General features: G+C 38.6%; 1 protein-coding gene across 5 annotated transcripts in view; it reads left to right on the forward strand.

The window, feature by feature from the left end:
• Window positions 1-21,015, forward strand: part of BIRC6 (baculoviral IAP repeat containing 6) — a 180,825-nt gene that overhangs the window by 155,926 nt on the left and 3,884 nt on the right. For all 5 annotated transcript variants that reach the window (XM_054063213.1, XM_009570787.2, XM_054063212.1 and 2 more), the window contains exons 67-72: window positions 7,309-7,454; window positions 8,157-8,267; window positions 9,462-9,679; window positions 10,339-10,500; window positions 12,005-12,082; window positions 17,575-17,763. In XM_054063213.1, the coding sequence (XP_053919188.1) occupies window positions 7,309-7,454; window positions 8,157-8,267; window positions 9,462-9,679; window positions 10,339-10,500; window positions 12,005-12,082; window positions 17,575-17,763 (904 nt within the window). The remainder of the gene's footprint in view (window positions 1-7,308; window positions 7,455-8,156; window positions 8,268-9,461; window positions 9,680-10,338; window positions 10,501-12,004; window positions 12,083-17,574; window positions 17,764-21,015) is intronic.

The raw sequence follows: 21,015 nt of genomic DNA on the forward strand, positions 1-21,015 counted from the left end.
AAATTTACCAATCAATACCAGAGAGATTTTCTGAGGGAGTTCTGTTGTTGGGAACTCTTTCTAGTAACTCCTGATGGACTGGAGTTTACCTGTGAAACTCTCTAATCCTTCTTGGCTGCTGAGATTGCTGGTCTTGTGTCAGTCATGTGATGTACCTGTGGTGGGATTTTTATTTTTTTTTTCAGACTTAATGCAAAAGAAACAGAATTGGGAAGGACAAATAACAGTTCTGTATGTTGGATTATAAAATTTCAGCTTGTGCTTACTGGCAGACTTGTGTAGATCATAATAAAAATACTTTTCCATACTTAAAAATGGAAAAGAATATGTTTGGCTTCTGTGTAATCCATTTCCAGTATAGGTGTATGTATAAAATTCTCCATCGCAGTTATTTTTTTTGCTAGTCTGGTCATCTGTTAGCCTTGGATTTCATGGGCATGGAAACCTATATCTTCTCATGTCACTTCACCAGATTGAGGTCTGAAAGGTTTCTTTGTGAGAGTGGCACAGAACTACTACTCATAAGCTCTTTTTAATGTGGTAAAATAAAATACGGTATGTCTAGTCCTTCAGTGTCAGCCTAGGATCTGAAAACTACAAATTCTAGAAGCACAGTCAGTATTATTTTAAGAGTGGATGAGTTTGATAAAAATTCCATTGTTGGTTCAGTTACTTATCTGTACAATTTTCTTGTATTACTTTGATATACCAGCACAAAAAGATATCTTGTCTTTTACTGGATGGTTTGCGCGTAATAATGTTTGACTTTAAAGCAGAATGTAGACAAGGATGAGAACACCAACAGCCTGGAATCATTGGAGTGGAAGGTTTTAATTCTCAGCATTTTAGTTGAGGGTTTGCCAGCAGCATAAGCAAGTATTGGCATGAGTTTCTTAAATGGGACAATCTGCTGCCCCTTTTAGGTCAAGTGCCAGAACAACAGCATAGTTAAACGATCTGATTTCAAAGACAAAATTTTATCTGAACAGAAGTTCTTCTTGCATGTCTACCAAATGTCATCTCCGTGATGCAGCAACAGTGTCCACTCAGATACAGAATTTGAAGGAGAACATTTTTAAGTTTGGATTCCAGTTAGCATTTGATTTCATTTACTTTCAAGGGCTATAATAGTCTGTTGGTAAGTTTGGAAAATTCTGGATAATAAAGAAGACATTCAGGTATGAGATGATTTCTCAGAGGCGTTTGTTTGACTGTTCGTCACAAGCCATCACTAATTTGAGAGAGGTCAGGTTTGTGTAATGGGTTGCCACAAGGGCTGAGTTTGAGACACTCGTTTGCTATGATGGCCAAGCTCGCTGCTGCAGAGAACTGTTGCTGTGTAGCAAAGCAGGGTCTGAACTACCATCTGCTAGCTGAGCTGCATGGCAAACAGTTACATTTGGCAACATAGGCTGATGGCTTATGTAGAGGATAGCAAGCCTATCTCTAAAATTCCTAACTATACTTTCCCTTTCCATGTCACTTTGGCCACCTCTGTGATGACAGAGTTCAGATCTCTCTCAAGCAATTATCTTCCCATTTCTGTCACTTGTCGTGCTGCTAAGGGTTAATCCTGCCAGTTCCAGGGTTGTCTGAATGCATGGCCCTGCCTATCACACTGTCTTATGACCTGGTCGGAGCTGATGGCTGGCAGCAGGGAGCAGTCCTGCAGCCTTTGCTGTTTTGGGATGCTTCAGCTTTGTGTACGTGCAGTGCTTGGAGGCGTGAAGAGAATGCTGAGCCATCTCACAGGAGCTTACTAGCTTTCACCAGTGTTTAATTGCAAAGGCAGTTTCCTTTGCTTGTTTTGCCCGATTTCAGGAGATTGGCTTAAGAATCTGTGAATTACAGAATCACAGAATCACAAGGTTGGAAAGGACCCATTGGATCATCGAGTCCAACCATTCCTAACACTCCCTAAACCATGTCCCTAAGCACTTCATCTACCCGTTCCTTAAACACCTCCAGGGAAGGTGACTCCACCACCTCCCTGGGCAGCTGTTCCAGTACCCAATGACTCTTACTGTGAAGAATTTTTTTCTGATATCCAACCTGAACCTCCCCTGACGGAGCTTCAGGCCATTCCCTCTAGTCCTGTCCTCTGTCCCTTGGGAGAAGAGGCCAGCTCCCTCCTCTCCACAACCTCCTTTCAGGTAGTTGTAGAGAGTAATAAGGTCTCCCCTCAGCCTCCTCTTCTCCAGGCTAAACAACCCCAGCTCTCTCAGCCGCTCCCTGTAAGACTTGTTCTCCAGCCCCTTCACCAGCTTTGTTGCTCTTCTCTGGACACGCTCCAGAGCCTCAACATCCTTCTTGTGGTGAGGGGTCCAGAACTGAACACGGTATTCAAGGTGCGGTCTCACCAGTGCCGAGTACAGAGGGAGAATAACCTCCCTGGACCTGCTGGTGACCCCATTTCTGATACAAGCCAAGATGCCATTGGCCTTCTTGGCCACCTGGGCACACTGCTGGCTCATGTTCAGTCGGCTGTCAACCAGCAAATTTTTGTTCTTAGAATTGCTGGAAAGAATGAGCTTCGACTTGGTACCTGTGGAAACCTACAGAAGGTGAGGGCTGAGTGATACCACAGTTGCAAACCTGTGGCAGATTTATCTGGAGACAGAAAGTATCAATAGAAAAACTGCGCAGAATTCTGCTGTTAGCACTGACTCTGTAATAAAGAGGGGCTGAATGATTCACGTACATTATTTTGTGAATACTTTGATAAAAGTGTCATTCTGTATAATCACGTTTACCTTTAAGTATTAGGTATGGATGAGTAAGTATTAGTATTGGCTTTAAAAATTAAAGTTGCCTTGGGAGTGTATCATTCATTATTCATTTAACACAGTGTGAAGAGAAGGCTGTCATCTTCTAGCACAAGCTAAATTAATGGCTTAAATTATTAGCATGTACACTGCTGTCTCTTCTAGCAAATATGTTAGTGACTGTCATCCCTTTATATACGAGTTGACATGATTTTGTCTGCTCTTTCTTTTATGATTGGAAGTCTCAATTAAATATTTGGCTCCTCCTCTACTCTGAAAATTGTAACATTTAGATAAGGTTTGGCCTGTATTAAATAACTGCTTTCAATATTGCTTCACAAGCAGAATCTTGGTGGAAAGAAATGTACAGTGTAATGTAGACATTTAAATGTTTTCTAAAAATAGAGGAACTGTACAGCAAAATATTCATATGATTATATATGACCATAGTTTAATATTTATGAGTATTATTGGTTCTCCTGTTTCTTTAGAATACCATTGAAAAACAATACTTAGAGCTCGGGAGTCTGATAACACTGTTATTTTATCTGCATACATAAATTTATATGCAGGCTGCTAGAGTGTGAGGAAGAAGCTGAGGGATCTTACTGGCTTTATCACTTGAATTTGGGTATTCCATCTCCTCATTCATATTTTTTTTGGAGAGCCTTGTAATTCCCAGCAACTCCTTCTCTCAAGCTGGGACTTGTCTCCCTGAAACACTCGTGTATCCCACACAGCTTGCGAGAGCTCACTGTGGCTCTGATCCAGAGAGGACTGCAGCAGCTGTATAGAAGTGGAGATGACACCAAGAAGGGAGGATGATGTTCTCTCAACTGACAGTTTGGTTTGCCCAAGCCATACATGCTCACAAGTGGTAGAATGGTCACCGCGTTGCTTTTTCATGTATACACAGAGCGATAGCATGTGTTTCAGGTTACACTAAGAAATGGACCTGGGGACCTAAAAATCGTCTTTGGCATTGCTGTAATTTTGCCCTTACAGTAACATTCACCCTGCCCTGGAAGTTCAGCTTCCCACCTCCAGGACCAGCCTTAACAAAGCCTGTTGGAAGTATTTATTGTAAGTTAGGATCCACACTGAGGCCACAGGAGTCTTTGACCTTTACTTCTTCTTGTGTTGTAAGATTCATCTATGTATCACTTAGATGTAAACCCCGTTCAACTTTTTCATCAGGTTTTGAATTACATTTGTGTCTCTCCCCTTTTATCACTATGTAGTTTAGGAAACTATATAGACTTTAATATTTTCCAGACTAGGCTTTATTACTACATCGGGGAGATGGGTGTATGGACCAGCTGTACGCTTCCCTCTTCAGTTCCAGAGCTGCTCCATGCAAGATTTTAATCTTACAGCATACATAATCCAATTTTCTTTAAATTGCATTTATTTATTAGTCGTGTTTTAAGGATATAATTTTAGAAAGGGCTGCTGTGGCCTTCTAATATAAAAGAAATACAAAATCAAGTGTAATAGCTCATGTCTGTGGTGAAATTCAGTTCCATCTCAAGACGGCTAGTGATGACAAAACTGTGTGAACTTTACACATTACAGTCAGTGTGAAAATAAATACTGCTGGGGAACCTTGGACAGATTTCTCACTCCAGAGTCTAGGGAATTACTTGGTTTACTATATATTGAGAAACTGTAAAATACAGTTAAATATCTGCAAATAATTGTGTATAACACTATATGAACAAGAATGTTGTGTAGCAACATCTTATGAACCGTGCGGGTTTAATTGCACTAAGTTGGTATTCTTATTTAGACAGCAAAAGATTTGAATCAAACGTGGGTAGGAAGGTAAAATAAGGGAAGAAAAAATGGAGATTATTATTAATAGGAGTCTTACAAGTTCTGGCAGTATCAGTTGAATTTTTCCTTAAAAGAGAGGTCAAAAATGTATCTTTATCCTAACCATTAGACTATACAAGTGTGACTTCTCTGAGGAAACTAAATGTTGATTGGCAATATGTCTAACTTGGGGCTTTTGTGAAGCCCCGTACATTCTGCTCACTAAAACTGACTGAAATCCCTGATGAGGCAGAATCAAGGTCAAATATAAGACCTAGTTTCTTCTTGGTATCTTGCACTTTGCTTCCTAAACTCATTTTACGCAGTCTGAGTTCTGACCTGACTGAGGAGTTAAGCAGCCTGCTAAGACCATCACACAAGGGTAAAGCTGTTCTGCTAACTCTTGATTTAAAAGGTATGTTCTGAGGAGAGTGGTTTTTTGTCTGTTTTGCTCAGGATAACAGTGGACAGTACGGTTGCATTGGCAGTAGAAAGGACATTAAGAAAATATGTTCTCTTTTGTTAATTCAAAAGTGCTGAGCATTCTGCAAGGAACAAGGAAATTCTGTTATTGATACTTAGAATTCGCATTTCAGTCGATATCTCCTTTTCCTACTTCTTCAACTACAAGCATATTGCCTGTCTGCTGAGGTGGTTGACTGTCAGTAACTTGGTGTATCTTAGGAATTCTTAAACGTGTCATTAAATATTTTGCCTAATGAGGCCAACGCTTTGAGGTTTTTTGTTTTGTTTTTTTTTTTTTTATTCTAAGAACAAGTAGAAGGAAAGAATGTAGCAGTCTGGATTGTAAAACTGTCTTGAAAATAAATTTATAAGAATTAATTTCACTTTAGATACGTTTACCAATCACAAATTTTTATTGCTCTTTATGAATCTTTCTCTTGGATAAGCCCATTGACATTTCATTTTAGCCAAAAATGTCTCCAGGGGCTTGTAAGGATAGCTTAAAGATTCTACATCAACAGCAAGCATTTCTATTTCTCTACACCGTTCTTGGGACTGGTGGCTGCAAGCATGTCTGTGATGTTAAAACTGAGATTCAGTGGGCTTAAGTATACATTTCTAAACCAGCTTAATAGGTTACTTTAAAAATGTTGGCCTAGATCTCCACAAGGAAAAAGGCACTTTTAGAAAGTATAAATGGGAGAGGCAACTGCTGCTTCTTTGTCTCAATCTGTTCCTCAAATGCTGACAGACGCTATTTAGCTCCGATTCTTTCCTCCTCACTTTGAGCACCTGAAAGCTCACTATTGCTTGAAGTCCATAACAGGCTAACATCCTTTTGGATTAAATCTGGAACAGGGAAAAGGTACTGCAGTAATGGATTTTTTTTATTAATGCACTTTAGGGATATTCTCATTTGCTTAGGTGCTGTACAAAGACTTTCAGTGTTACTATGTCACCTCTGTGGAATAGTTTAGAGACTCATTCTTTATGCATGACTTCAGTCTAGATTAGTATGTGGAAGTTGTTAAAATATGTTTGGGACATCAAAGCATTACATTGCTAATTTTTCTTGTGTAGCTACCTTTCTGGTTTGTTCATAGACATGGTAGTGGGAAGGAGAAAACCAGTGCTTCTTGGCTAGTGAACTTGTTTGGGTCTTAAAGTGAACAAGTGCTAATAAAATAAACAAATTACAGAAAATGCAGTAAAATAATGTAGAGGCTGTTACCATTAAAATCTCATAAATTTTGCAGAATAACAGTGTAAATTTGTGCTAGCTCTTGAAATGTAGAAGCTTTTAAGTATGCACATTTAGGTTACAGAGTTATCAAATGCCATGTCTTCATTTCAACAGTTGAATATGTGCGTTAGTAAAGACTGGCTTATTAAGATCTAAATATTTAAATACATCTTAAATTACTAGCCCGCTAGCTTCTATTAACCCATAGCGTTATATATTCTGTGTTTCCAAATGATCTCATTATAAAAATTTGAGGTATTTAAACTGACATTTGAATTTGCGATGCATTGACTATAAGCATCCTGTATAATATAGATGCCTTCTGTATTTGTAAGACTTTTAAAATTGTTACATTAAACTGATTATTTGAATAAAAGGCCTTAACTTCTATAGCCCAGAAGAGAACTGCAGAGAAAAACAGATTTCATTTTTGACCCGCTCTCTTGTGATGCTTAATTTATTGTTCATAGACACACTGTGAATTTTTACCAGAGGTTTCCTAGTGCTTTACCATTACTGTGTTTTAAATAATTGTTAGTGTACTCTGTAGTAGGAAAGAGTTTTTATTACCTACTTAGGACTTGATTTTACACAAGGATCTGCATGGGTGGATGAAACCTGCATTCATGACATCCTCTGTTAAGTTGATTTTGTAAGCTTTTCTGATACTTGAAAATCCTCAAACATAAAGTCATCTTGCAGCATAACAATCAGAAGTGCTAAATAGCTGAAGCAGAAATTAACATACTAGTATCACTAGCTTTGTGTTCAAATTTTTAGTCTTCATATGAGATATGCTTTTGTTTGTGGAATCAAGACTGTATATTCGGTATTGTCACAGTTTATTGCTACATTCAGGTTTTAACCTGGATATACACAGACGTTCCCTTTTAGAAGACTTGTTTTAATAGTGATCCTTTAATCTTTGGTATTTATGCCTATTGACAAATATGCTGAGTATTGTATGACTATTTGAAAAATTCTCTGAAATGCTATATCTTACTTCTTTACACAAAACAGGTCTAAAAAAGACAAAGCTAAAACAGGAGTAAAACCAGATAGTTCTGATCAAGAACCAGAGGGACTAACACTTTTGGTACCAGACATCCAAAAGACTGCGGAGATAGTTTATGCTGCTACCACCAGTTTGCGCCAAGCAAACCAAGGTAAAGCAGAAATACATTTCTAAATAATGTGTACTGTTTATTTGTAACACCTTCGTTAACATATAATGTATAAATTAGCTTAAAAGCAGGGAAAAAAACTTCCTTCCTGCCCCCCACCTGCTGACATTTTCAGAGGTGTCTGGAACCTTGTCCTAAATGTTTCAATCAGGAGTAATTCAAGTGAGAGTACATCTCACAACTTCCAGTACGATAATGTACCACCTCTTTTTTTAATTTTTTTTTTGGCATCTGGCTGTCTAGTGAAGAAAACTAAAGACTAAGTGACTTAATCAGGGGGATGGATTTTAAAAAGGGCTGTATAATCAGCTCATGATTTTGGAGAGTGCATCAAGAATACACGTGTGACTGTCTGTCTTCACAAGTGTATGTCAAGCTTCCTAGTTTAAATATAAAAAATTAATTAGAAGAAACAATGAAAGAATATTCATAGCAGCAGCAGTCATTAATTATTTCTTAGCTGAGATTATGACCTTTATTTACTTCAAGCTGTTAAGATAATGAAATACATGGTAGTGAGAAAAACAGATTTGTATATTGTGAGTCATCTCCAGCTTTGAGACTTCTCTGCAAACACTGTAACCATAAAGTGTCTTTTCAAGTTAAATAATCCTCAGATGCTTGCTGTACTTGTCTCAGAATTACACGGTTAACTACAAATAATCATCACATTTTATATAACAGAGAAGAAGATGGCTGAATATTCCAAAAAGGCTACTGTGAAGCCCAAGCCTTTGTCTGTTTTACGGTCTCTCGAAGAAAAGTATGTGGCTATCATGAAAAAACTCCAATTTGGTAGGTTGAAAAAGTGGATATTTGTGTTTTAGAAAGTAGTTACTGAAGAAATGTGTAACCCATTGGCAGGATCTCTAATTACTTTTAAAAGTTACCTATTTTTTACATATGTGACCACTTATACTTTTAGCATGTGGAAAACTAGACAAGTCTGTATCTTCAGGTTGCCAGCTAATGCATCTTTGAACTAATGAGAATGTTTTAGGCTCCTCTAGATTAATTCAAGGGACCAGATGAATTTGATGATGGTGTTCATCTTTTCATTCCAGTAGTGATTTATGAGTCTCAAATTATATTGAAATGTTAGTAGATTTTTTTGAAAGCTCATCTATGATTGTATACATGTGTTTGTTAGTGTAGCCTTTATTTTTTAAATGGAATGGAATTCAGATCAAAAATTGGGGGGGATTGTTTGTTTGTTTGTTTTTAATTAAACTGTATTAAACTTCATTGTGAACTTTCATGGAAAGTAACGTGTTGCATTTTGGAAATGTGATGGGAATTGGTGTTTATTTTGGCCATAAAAGGAATGTCTTAAAAAAAAAAATTCATAAAGAACAAATAGAATCTCTTCCAAAAAGAGCGATAGAATTACTGCAAAAACATGTTCTATGAGTATTTTTTTAGTTGCATGACAGCATTTGCAATTGCATATCTTTGCTGTTGTATTTGTAAGGGATTTTCCTCTCAAATGTTTGTGGAGCATATGCCAAGAATAGGAGGTGTAGGGAAGTTTGTACTGGTAGCTCTTCACCCTGGCAGCTGTGCTGCAGATTTTGCATAGGAAATGATTAAACAAAAATAGCTTCACTGTAATTTTTAATGATTCTTTAATAACATTGCAACCATCACACAAGTAAATACTGTTGATGCTCTGCTTCGTGCTGATTCCTTTATTAGCATTATTATGTTTTCGTAAGCATCATCAGATTCCTGGTCTGGAGTAGCTGGTAGCTTTCCAAATCAGCTGTGGTGTACATTTGACAAGTTGTGTATGAAAGCTTCCAGATTTGCCACAGAAATTAATTCCACCCAGGACTGCTAATGCTTTGTTTTCTGTGGTCGCTGTGTTTTTTGCATTACTATAATGCAAATTATACTCTCCTGATTTTAATACTCAGAATCTTTATCCGAGACTAATCCATTATTAACTTCACTGTTCTCCTAATGCATTAACATTTTCTTCTCTTCTAGATACATTTGAAATGGTTTCTGAAGATGACGACGGAAAATTGGTTTTTAAAGTAAATTACCACTACATGTCTCAGGTAAAAAATGCAAGTGACGCCAACAGTGCTGCCAGAGCCCGACGTCTTGCTCAAGAAGCTGTGACTCTTTCAACGTCGCTGCCTCTCTCATCTTCATCCAGCGTTTTTGTACGTTGTGATGAGGAGCGGCTTGACATTATGAAGGTAAAGAAGCAAAGTTATTTTTATTTCCCTCTTTCAACTTGGTAGATAAATGTTTAAGAAGGTGCCTTAAATCTTAAGAAAATCCGTAAGTATTTCATATGTACTTTAATTACTGACCAAACTTTCTTGTAAGTAGTAGTATTTTAGAGTCTGATCCTGATTTCTCAATAACTTGGTGAGGGGCAGGGAGAGTCCGTCTACTCCAGGAGTGCTCTGTTAGCCAAGGAGGCTTCACAGAACAAGTTTCACGCGTCTTCAGCTGTTCTGAAGGGAGAAGTTTAGTTTTCTTACTCCCTTATGGCCAAAGAGTATCTTTGCGTATGACTACTTAAGTCAATTAAAAGCAGTCAGAATGGAGAGGTACACTGAATATCTCTGGACCCGAAGTTTGAACAAAAATTCTATTGGTAGCATTCAGTAGGGAGCAGTTTTAGCTCCTTTTGGTTTGCTTTCCATTTATAATATGGAGATTACAAGCAGAGGGTTTCACTTGCTCAGAGTATCAGAATGAACAGACTAGCAGACTGCATACGGTGATGATGTATTTTCTGAGAAATAGCATATGGAAATTAAATGCTTCACGTAACTTCTAGAAATCTCAACTGTGTGACAAATATAAGATTTTTTTTTAAAACTGTCATTTTTTTTTACGATGCTAGGTTCTCATTACTGGTCCTGCAGACACTCCTTACGCAAATGGTTGCTTTGAATTTGATGTGTATTTTCCACAAGACTATCCTAATTCACCTCCACTTGTGAATCTGGAAACAACTGGAGGCCACAGCGTGAGATTTAATCCAAACCTCTACAATGATGGCAAGGTAGGACAACTTTATTCTTCTGTGTAGCCATAACAAGGAAGTGAAACACATGAAACTTTTTTTTTCCCTTTTGCAATCAAACGATTGACCGCTCCCTGCTTACTGGAGGAAGCTGGATAAAACTGGTCTTCAAACTGAAATAAAGTGTGATTTAACAGTTTCAAAGGGCAACAATCTCCTTTCTGAATAGTCTTGGAGAATTTTTTTAAAACCTTTGTGAGCTGGATTGGACCAAAAAGCATTTTGACCTAGAAAAATGTTATTTTCCACCCCCTTTGCTAAATTAACCAGGCAGAAATCTCTTTTGGCTAGCTGAGATACCCTTTCCATGGACATGATCAGCTGCAATTGAATGTGTTTGCCAAGTGCCTTGTTTCTCTTTTTCCATGCAAAAGTGCTTTTTCTTGAGGGAAAATAAAGACTTCCCTTAACCTCAGTATCCATCATAAAAGAAAAGGTAACTCTAAAATATGGACTTAATGACAATTCTCTCAAAAAATAGTAAAGCTTTTGGACATAATACTAAAAGTTAAAGTTAAAACAAACAAGCCTTCCCCCTTCCTTCTCCCCATCTCCTTGGTATATTGTAGCTCATTCAAAAGGCTCCAAAAAGCTAACAAAAAGTCATGTTCATATCAGGGAGATGCAACTTCTATTTATATTAAAAATAAACACCTCCACAGAGCTATGGAGGTGACTATGTGTATGTCTCCACCGAAGCACAAACCCACAGAATAGCTGTGGCTAGAGCGCTGCAGGACTGTCAGCTTTTCTTCTGTGTAAACATGTAATCCATACGCTAACATTTTTCCCTTGTTCCACTGTTGTTCATGCTCCTTGTTTTCATAAACTCTTTTCTAGTAATAGATATGGGGCTTCCTCTTAACATGAACACAGAACATAATTCATACTAGAGACTTTATCTCCTTTTTATTTTGCCTAGCATTAGATCTTGGCAAATACTCACCTCTGAATTTCTTTTATTTAGATTGTTTCTTTGTGTTCCCTATCTTTCATTGTTCCATTTCATGATAAGGTGTGAGAACTGTATAGACTTACCTGAAATCTAGATTGGTCATAAAAGTTAAGAAATGTTTTCAATTCCTCAATAGTCTGTGTGACACAAACCACCTTTCACATGATTGTCTTTTAAAAAACACAACATAAGTGTTAGAACAGTATTTCAAGAGGAAAGTAAATAATGTGATAGTATTCATTATTCTGTTATTTTTGAAGCCACTAGAATTCATAGGTTTTCCTTGAAGAAAAGTAATCTACCTTGCTTCGTTCTTTTTTTTTTTTAACATACTGTTTTTGCTTATCCACCCTATTAATTTGCTTTCATTTCAAATTAGTTTCATAGGAAACAAATCTGTTTTTTAGAATGCCGTTATATGAAAGTTTGTTAAATACTTTAAATGTAATGTTAATACAATATAATGTTCTGCCCAAGCCAGTTTCATTATAATATGTGTCTGCGGTATTAAGAATGTCACTTTTTCAGGTGTGTTTAAGCATACTTAACACGTGGCATGGGAGGCCAGAAGAGAAGTGGAATCCCCAAACATCAAGTTTTTTGCAGGTGAGCATTTCTTCCTTCTCTTCAGTAGATGTCATTTGGGAAAGGTCTGTTGGTCCTAAGAATTCTTTCTCTAGTACTTTTAAACCAGAATTTTCTTCCTCAAATAAACATAACTAAGACCCAAATCTAGGAAAAATCCTTGGAACACCAGAAAAGAAACACTCTAGAGAGGGCAAGTTCTTCCAAGTGCTCTTTCCAACCAATATTTTTATTGGTCTTGTCTTGAAGAGTGGCTGTTCATTTGTGCGGCGCATTCCTGCACTGCCTGGACTTTGCTTGAATGATTTCAAGTAGTTGACATGTATTTAAAAAGAAAGAAAGATAGAAGATGGCATCACCTCCAGGAATTCATGTAATGTCTGTATCACAAGCTATTTATGGTGAAGACAAAGCAGGCTCCTCCTTGCGAGAGAGAAGAAAATAAAGTATGCCAGTGTGAGTGTAACGGTACTCGAATGTCTGCAAGTACTCTGAGCGGAGGAATAAAGCTGAAGGGAGTTAAAGTCTAGGTATGATGTGTTCAATAATAGTTAGTCTGGAATTTATTAGGACATAACAGTCCTTAAAATCTCCAGCTTTACGTCATAGAAATGCACTGACTAATAAGCACCTACATTAAATAAAAGTAAAGCTTGTAATGGCTTATTTCCTGTGACACTTTGTGAATTTATTCCTACCTTGGAGTAATTATTACACAGCAGAAGGTACATTTTTCTGTTCCAAATCCTAAAAGACTGTACAGTTTATGTTTCAGCATAGTAGAATTACAACCAGAACAGATATCATCTTGTTCAGGAATTGGCTTTTGGTTATTCAGTCTCCCTAAAGTTCAAGAATGGTCTGTTCCAGTGTGTTTAAGTCAAGTAAAAGTGGCAGAAAGCCAGCATGGGTAAATGAGGAACTCCTGCCTAAGCGCAGCTGCAGAAAGTAAGTATACAGAAGGAGGCGAAAGGCTACTCATGAGAAATAAAAAGACATTGCCTGAGCTTTCAGGAGAGGAAATGAGGAAAACCGAACCTCAGCTGGTGTTGAAAATGGCAAGGGATACAAAGAGGAGCAACAAGAGCTTCCTACAAGTCTGTTGGCAGCAAAAGAACACATTTTCCTTAGACTTTCCTGCTGCTTAGTGGGGCAGGGAAGCTACTGACAAGGACCTAGAAAAGGCAGAGGGCACCTCTGCCTCACTCTTTGGTTCCATAGCAAAACTCCTCTAAGTTTTGTTATCCTATGTCCCTGAGCCCCCTCACTGGGAAGGCCTTTCAGAATGAGGAATTTACCCACAGCAGAGGAAACAGCATTTAAGCTGATTGAACCCACAGGTTCATGGAACCGAATCTCATGCATCTGCGGATGCTGAGGGAGTCAGCCCATGTCATTGCAAAGCCACTAGCTTTGAAAGGTCAGAACAGTCCAGGGAGTTCCTGGCCACTCTCAAACCCAGCTTCAAGTCAGGCAAGAATGAGGATCTGGGGAGCTGCAAGCTGCTCAGCAACACCCAAATCCTTGCGAAGATTATGGCACAAATCCTCCTGGAAGCTATTTTCAAGTACATGAAAGACAAGGAAGTGATTGAGAACAGCCAATATGGATTTACTGGGAGTGAATAGCACCTGCCCAACTTGCTTGCCTTCCACACTGTGGGAACTGGCTCTGCACAAAGGGAGAGCGGTGGATGTAGCTTACTTTGACTTTGGCAGGACTTCTGATGCCACCTGCATTAGTACTTTTGCAGCCTAATTGGCGAGATGTGGGATAAAACTGAGTGAAAAAGTGGCTGGATCAGTAGCAGAGATCTTACTGCTGCCTTCAATACCTAACTGGGGAAGGTATAGAGGAGATGGAGGCAAACACTTCTTAAAGATGCACAGCACTAGGTAGGACAAGTTGTGACACAAGATGGGGCATGGAAATTTTGATTTTAATATAATGAAAAACTTTTTCACTATGAGAATGATCAAACACTGGGACAGGTGTCCAAGAGAGACTGGAATTTCCATCCTTGGAGATAGTTATGTTCCCTCTTCCTTCAAGGGACAATTACAATTTGGAGGTCTGAGTTGTGGTTCCTTACATTGGGTAACTTTCCAAAGTTACAACTTCTTAATCAAGTGCAAGTACTATAAAGTCTTATTTTCACTGAAGTCCTATTTCTTAGATTAAAATGTTAGATTTGATTGTTAAAATCTCATGGAGCACTTAAGTGTCAAGTTTTAAAGTTTTTTAGGGTATGATTTTGAAAATAGTAAGAAAGCTGTTAGAATAAGTGTCGTCCCCCATTCCTCCTTGTCCCCATCCCCCACGCCACCCCCTTCTGGAAGAAAAATACTTTGTAGGTATTAAATGGAAGACAGGGATGACGCATCCACAACTTCCCTGGATAACCTGTGCCAGTGCCTCATCACTCTCATTGTGAAGGATTTCTTCGTAATGTCTAATCTAAATCTTCCCCCTTCCAATTTAAAGCCATTCTTCCTTGTCCTATCACTACATGTTCTTACAAACAGTCCCTCTCCAGCTTTCCTGTAGCCCCTTCAGGTACTGGAAGGTCGCTATGAGGTCTCCTTGGGGCCTTCTTTTCTCCAGGCTGAACAGCCCCAACTCTCAGCCTGTCCTGATAGCAGAGGTGCACCAGTCCTCCGATCATCTTTGTGGCTTCCTCTGGACCCGTTCCAACAGTTCCATATCCTCCTTATCTTGGGGAATCCAGAACTTGACATGTTATTCCAGGTGGGGGTCTCACAAGACTGGAATAGAGGGAGAATATGTAAATATATACATATATTAAAAATACAAAATATAATATTATATATAATATCTAAATTATATTAATATATCACTTATATAAATTATATAAATATAATAAATATGTATATATATAATATAAAATAATATAGAAAAGCAAAACCCTGTACATCCAGACACATGTAAAGGCCACAGATCACCAGAACACCTTAGATACCTGAAGTCTTGGACCTAAAATACTCTCCTTTGACTTAGCACATTTGCATTAATAGTTTACCTTTTTTAATGTCATAAGTGTCGTTTTCTGGAACCTGATGTTGAACACAAATTCTGTATATTGTAATGCATTTATCCATATTTTATTTTTTAAATGTAACATAAAATAGCCATGGTTGCTTCCAGTTGAAAGCACAGCAGATACGGGAGACAACGTGATGGTGCACACAGTACTATGCAGCATGGAGCACCTGCTTGAGAAACAGGAAAACTTGTTTACTTTTCCTTCTCAGCCCAACAAGGAATGCTTGTCCACATTTCCCACTGCTCAGCCAGTCTTATCCATCAGGATAAAGCCTGAGTTGCCCTAGATTGCCCTTCTGTTCTGTAGTTAAAGCATAGCAACTTCACAACTACAAACAAAGTGCCACGACACCAAAGGAATAAGGGTGTGTTCCTGTGAGGTGATGGTGAGACTGGGATGGGCCCTTCCACTGATTCTTGGGCTGTTGCTTTGATACGAGTTACTGGTTTGGCATTATGTCTGTGGAGTGAGTACACATCACGGAGACTGTGGAAAGCTGGAACACTTTGTGCTGGCATTGCTACAAGAGAAACTGAGCGAATACCACGCTTAAGCTCAGAGCACAATTCCTGAGTTGTTGGGGCAAAGCGATGTGAAAGAACTAAAGTCTTTAATTGTGGCTGACACAGTATCGATCTGAAACAAGCTGTATGTTCTGCATGTTCTGGGAAAAAGAAAGACTGTTGTCATCCATATCCAAACTCACAAACTGGGCTGCTAAATTAGGGGATGGCTCCAAGGTTTAAATTGTATCCAGGCTGGGAGAAGAGTCAGTTCCAGAAACAGCTGCTCTGATATTATTAATCTACTGCAGTGGATGTCTTGCACCCAAGTATGCTCATGCTGGAAATGCTGTTCTTGGGCATGTAATGTGTCACAAGTTTTTCAATATTTGAGGAAATTAAGTGTTCAAATCACCATTTTTTAATTCTTCATACTTCTGGAAGTAGGTTTGTGTCATGGAACTATTATCCCTAAAATCCTTTCTGGACTTGGTCCTAAGTCCATAAGAAAAGCCTATCTTTAACTTAAAATTTTTTTTAAAAGTCATGTTTTTCTACCTGTCTAACATTCGTGCCTGTAACAGTTTTGACAACAAGTTGACAGAGCCCAGCATCCAAATACTGGAAAAATTAGCAAGCCATCAAATCATGAATACGCAATGCAGATGTATTTGGATTCTTAAGTGTCCTATGTATCTATTGGATTCTTTGGTTTATTTTAGGAATACTTGGGCATAGAGTTAAATGCCTTGTAGGGATGTAAGCATTTATTCCCACATGTACTTGATAATAAAATTGAAAGGGGGAAAATTGTCATTTTGTTATCACAGAGTAGCTGGTGCTTTGTTGACAGAGTACTGAAAACAGGCTTTTTTTCCTATCTCAAGAGAAATAGCAAGGGTTTGTTTTATTGGCATATGACACAGTGTTGTATGTAATATCTGAAACGAAAGGGCTAAAAACGTTTGTAAATCGATTGAATGCATTTGAAAGAAAAAATGGGAGAGCATGTAAACCAAGATTAATTTCACTGTTTGCATTTCACCTCCCTTGTTCCTTTTCCTTTGAGTTCAGACTCAGAAGGATTAGTAAGCTCAGTCTCAGGAAAAGTTCAAGAACTGTTGTCTGAGAAATACATTTTCTTTCACAAAAGGATGCAGTCAGACATCCCTCCCTTTAAACGTTTTCTTCTGCTTATATCTGCATTTTTGGGGTTTTTTTTCAAATTACATTTCTCTTTTTCCTGGTACTTAAGCTAAATACATGTTGTAAGACTTACATCTTATGGAATCCTCAACAAAAGAAGAATATGGAACTGTTGGAATGAGTCCAGAGGAGGGCTACAGAGATGATCAGAGGGCTGGAGCACCTCCCATATGAGGACAGGCTGAGAGAGTTGGGCTTGGAGGAGAGAAGGCTCAGAGGAGCTCTTATAGCGACTTTCCACTACCTGAAAGGGGCTACAGGAAAGCTGGGGAGGGACTTTTTACAAGGGCAGGTAGTGATAGGACAAGGGGCAATGGGTATAAACTGGAGAGGGGCAGATTTAGACTAGGCATAAGGAGGAACTTCTTCGCCGTGAGAGTGGTGAGGCACTGGCACAGGTTGCCCAGGGAAGCTGTGAATGCCCCATCCCTGGAGGTGTTTAAGGCCAGGCTGGATGGGGCCTTGGGCAGCCTGATCCAGTGGGAGGTGTCCCTGTCCATCGCAGGTTGGAACTGGATGATCCTTAAGGTCCCTTCCAACCCAAACTATTCTATTATTTTTATGTGCAGTAACGGTTTTGGTTTGAAAGCATGGACGTTCCCTACTTGCAAGTAGGCGATATTACAAATGGCAGCACTTTGCCACAGAAGTGAGTTCGTATACAAGATAAGCAAAACTATGTCTATTTTTGAAAACAAGTAGGTGACACAATTTTAATGTTTTGTTTCTTCTCTTAACAGGTGTTAGTGTCTGTTCAATCTCTAATACTGGTAGCAGAACCATATTTTAATGAACCGGGTTATGAACGATCAAGGGGTACTCCGAGTGGTACCCAAAGCTCCAGAGAGTATGATGGAAACATACGACAGGCAACAGTCAAGTGGGCAATGCTTGAACAAATCAGAAATCCATCGCCATGTTTTAAGGAGGTAGGTTTTTTGAAACACAGTAAATATTTTGCTAACTTATTTATCTTGTTTGGGTGTTAAGAATAATGCAAATATTTGGAAACATCATGCAGGAGATGTCTGGTTTAGCCTCCTCTTTATTCCCTGGAGTAACTGATTCCAGAGGCTGAAGTGAATAATGATGCACCCATCTTCACAGATTCTTTTCTGGAAACAGGGAGTTCACACAAATGGGACTGACCTATAAGAAGGTTCGGTGCACAGTGTGATAAAACATGTCTTGTGCAGCTTGGCTTATTCTTAATGCCAGGTGGTACCTTTTACATTCCATGGGAACACTGCAGACCATCTCTGCCAATGGGCACTGAGCGTGTTTGTCAGTCAGCGTAGCTAACACTGAGTATTTTTCCAAGAAACATGAATTTGAAGCGAATATTAGGACACACTTCAGCTACACTAAAACAAATTGGAAAAATACCTTAAAACCACTTCCAGATCGTATGTTATTTGTGGAAGGATCCACAAAACATCTGTGCTAAATCAGAAATCTGTGGTTTTGAAAACAACTGTCTTGAGGCTGATAAAAGCAATACTGACCTTCGTGCATTCACACTGTCTTAAAAAATTATTGAAAGAGATGAAATTTCTTAATTTGTTTACATTCCTGAAAAAAAGAGTAACTCACCCATAGCATCATAGAATAATTTAGTTGTTAGGGACATCTCTCAGTGTCTCGAGTCAACTCCTTTCTCAAAACAGGTCAATTAGATCTCAGGGAATTGAACAAATATGGCAAAGGATTCAAGGAATAAAGAGCTAAAGATACACGAAGTAAGAGGATCTGTATGGATATTAATGCAAAATGGCTGGTCAAGTACTCTCATGATACAACCTACAAAAAAACCACATTTTCCTCTAAACTGCCATAACTGTTGCCTTTTCTAAACTTGAAGTGCAAACCACCTTGTAGCATCACCTATGCTTTCATTTTTCTGCATCCTAAAATGCTGAAAAAGCGTAACTATTTTAGGATTATGAACATTGCTAAGTGTGGCATCTCAGGGAGAGAGTGGTCTCCAATCCTTTCCCTGCTGTCCATAAAAACATCCTTTGTAATGTGAAAACCTTCTGCCATTAAAATTAACATCTCTTGTGGAATAAGAAACCATAGACACTTCACCTGCATGACAAGAGTTAAATATTTTATCCACGTGCAGGTGGAAAAGGATGTGCTGTGTCTTGGATTAATGAAGAAAAAACATGGGGGTTTTTATAAATTACCTCTTAAATGTTTTACTCAATAAGTTGATGACTATTCTAAAGATAATATTGTGATACGCAATCGTATGACCTCTGCGAAGAGGTCCTTTTTTGCCAGTGAAATGTAACAATTTCACTTCTGCAAAAAAGTTCTCAAATTATAGTAAGCCTAAATGAATTGAAGATACCTGCAGGTTGTGGGCTGCCTGACATTAACACTCCATCCTTCTCTTCACACGCACAGAAATGAAGGATATGCAGTATAACAGCATTCGGTAAATTAATCCCAGTTTGCTGTTATTGCATTTTTCTTCAAAAGAATCTTGGCAATATCGTACTCACTCTGCAGCTTAGCTTTATTATTACTTGTATGAAAAAGGCAGTTTATAAGCTGACATCTTGCCCTTCTTCAGGAAGGTAAAGTAATAAGGTCTGTCCAAATGGTGGTGTGTCGATGGAAAACCATCCTTCCTTGAGAACAAATGACTTGTGCACAGCACATCATTACCAAGAGGCTGTTGTTGAAAACAACACAACTACTTGTTTTCTTAAGTGTAGAGTGTAGCTAGGACTGAGCTAAACTGAGCCACGCACACGTGTTAATGAGAAATAGCATTAAGAGGCCTGTAGCAGTTAGTAGAGGTATCCTGTACGTTTGAAACTCCCTTCTGTTACCTGTGAACAGACAGAAGTTTTGCTGCACAGCAGAGAACTGGCCAACACTGAAAAGCTTTGGATTCAGATTGTTTTCTTCTGGTTTAGGTAACTGCAGTTTTCGTTTCCTAAGGTACAGTTTCTGTTTTTCCCTACATTGTGGTCTTTAGGACAGTACGATAAAAGGTTCCAAGAAGATTTGAAGCTGTGATAGCCTGCTTCTGTCAGGAGGAGTTTGAGGATAAGATTGCTCGCTTCAGCGTTCAAACCACAATCGCACTAGCTTAAGCATGGCGTCCTACTCAGTGCCTTATCAACTTGTGCAACGTGAAAACTCCCTTTCTGCTTCTCCTTTTATGATTACATATTCTCTATTGATATGTAAAGTGGCTTGGATCTTTACATATCAAAAATGGAAATTATGCACTAGATAGCATTCCATTTTCCTCTGATGCAGTAGATGAACTTTGGAAACATACTAGATTCCGTCTGCAGCCAAATGAAAATGTTTCTTGAATGGATTATCTGAGCACTGCTTTAGAGAATACCTTGTTGTTAAGGCATCTACATTTTTGTAGGATTTTGTTAGGAACCTTCCCAGTGACGATCATCCAGGAACAGAAATGTGAAGGCATCCCGAAAACTGAGATGTAAGAAAGAATGTACATCCTTCAGCTTATAAGACTTTTTGTCTTCACAAATCTGAGCTGTCTTCCCTTCAGTGTCTTAAATGACAGGTAGACTCAGGAGATCTAAAGTGCCGGTCTTTTGGAGTTCTTCCAAACTCCATTATGGAGATAAGGAATGCATCCAGAATTGAAGTCAATTACACTTTCAAAATGCAGTTTTTCTGTAGACAGATAGCTATATTCTCTAACCTCTAGAGGGAAAGACGATTTTGCCAATTATGTTGCAATATTGCCAAGAACACTCTGTGCTCATAAAATTTCTTTGATTTTGTTGTTTCTTTCACAAGCCAGAGTTTTAGCAAACTGTTTAAGACAAAATCAACACAAAGCAGTTTCACAACATCAAGGTTGTGATTGTATTTTTTTTAACTCAATTCGCCACAGAAATATCAAAATTACTATGCCATTGAATACTGGTTCCAACCCAAACTGTGGGCAGTACCACTACTGTTGCCTTAGAATTCTAGTGTCCTCAGAGGTGCTGCCTCTGCCTGGGGAATCTAACTGTGGTTGTGCCTCTTCCATGCCAGCTGGTATGATCCTTCTTCTCTACAGAGAAGCATGTTATGTTCCTATGCTTATGCTGTTGACAGTGTTCCTGCTTATGTTTTTTTCCGTCCAATCAGCGTGGTTAGCGACAGGAGAAGACATAGTGCGTATACTTCCCACC

Source organism: Cuculus canorus, chromosome 3 (assembly GCF_017976375.1).
Source record: "Cuculus canorus isolate bCucCan1 chromosome 3, bCucCan1.pri, whole genome shotgun sequence".
In the NCBI taxonomy this organism is placed as follows: domain Eukaryota; kingdom Metazoa; phylum Chordata; class Aves; order Cuculiformes; family Cuculidae; genus Cuculus; species Cuculus canorus.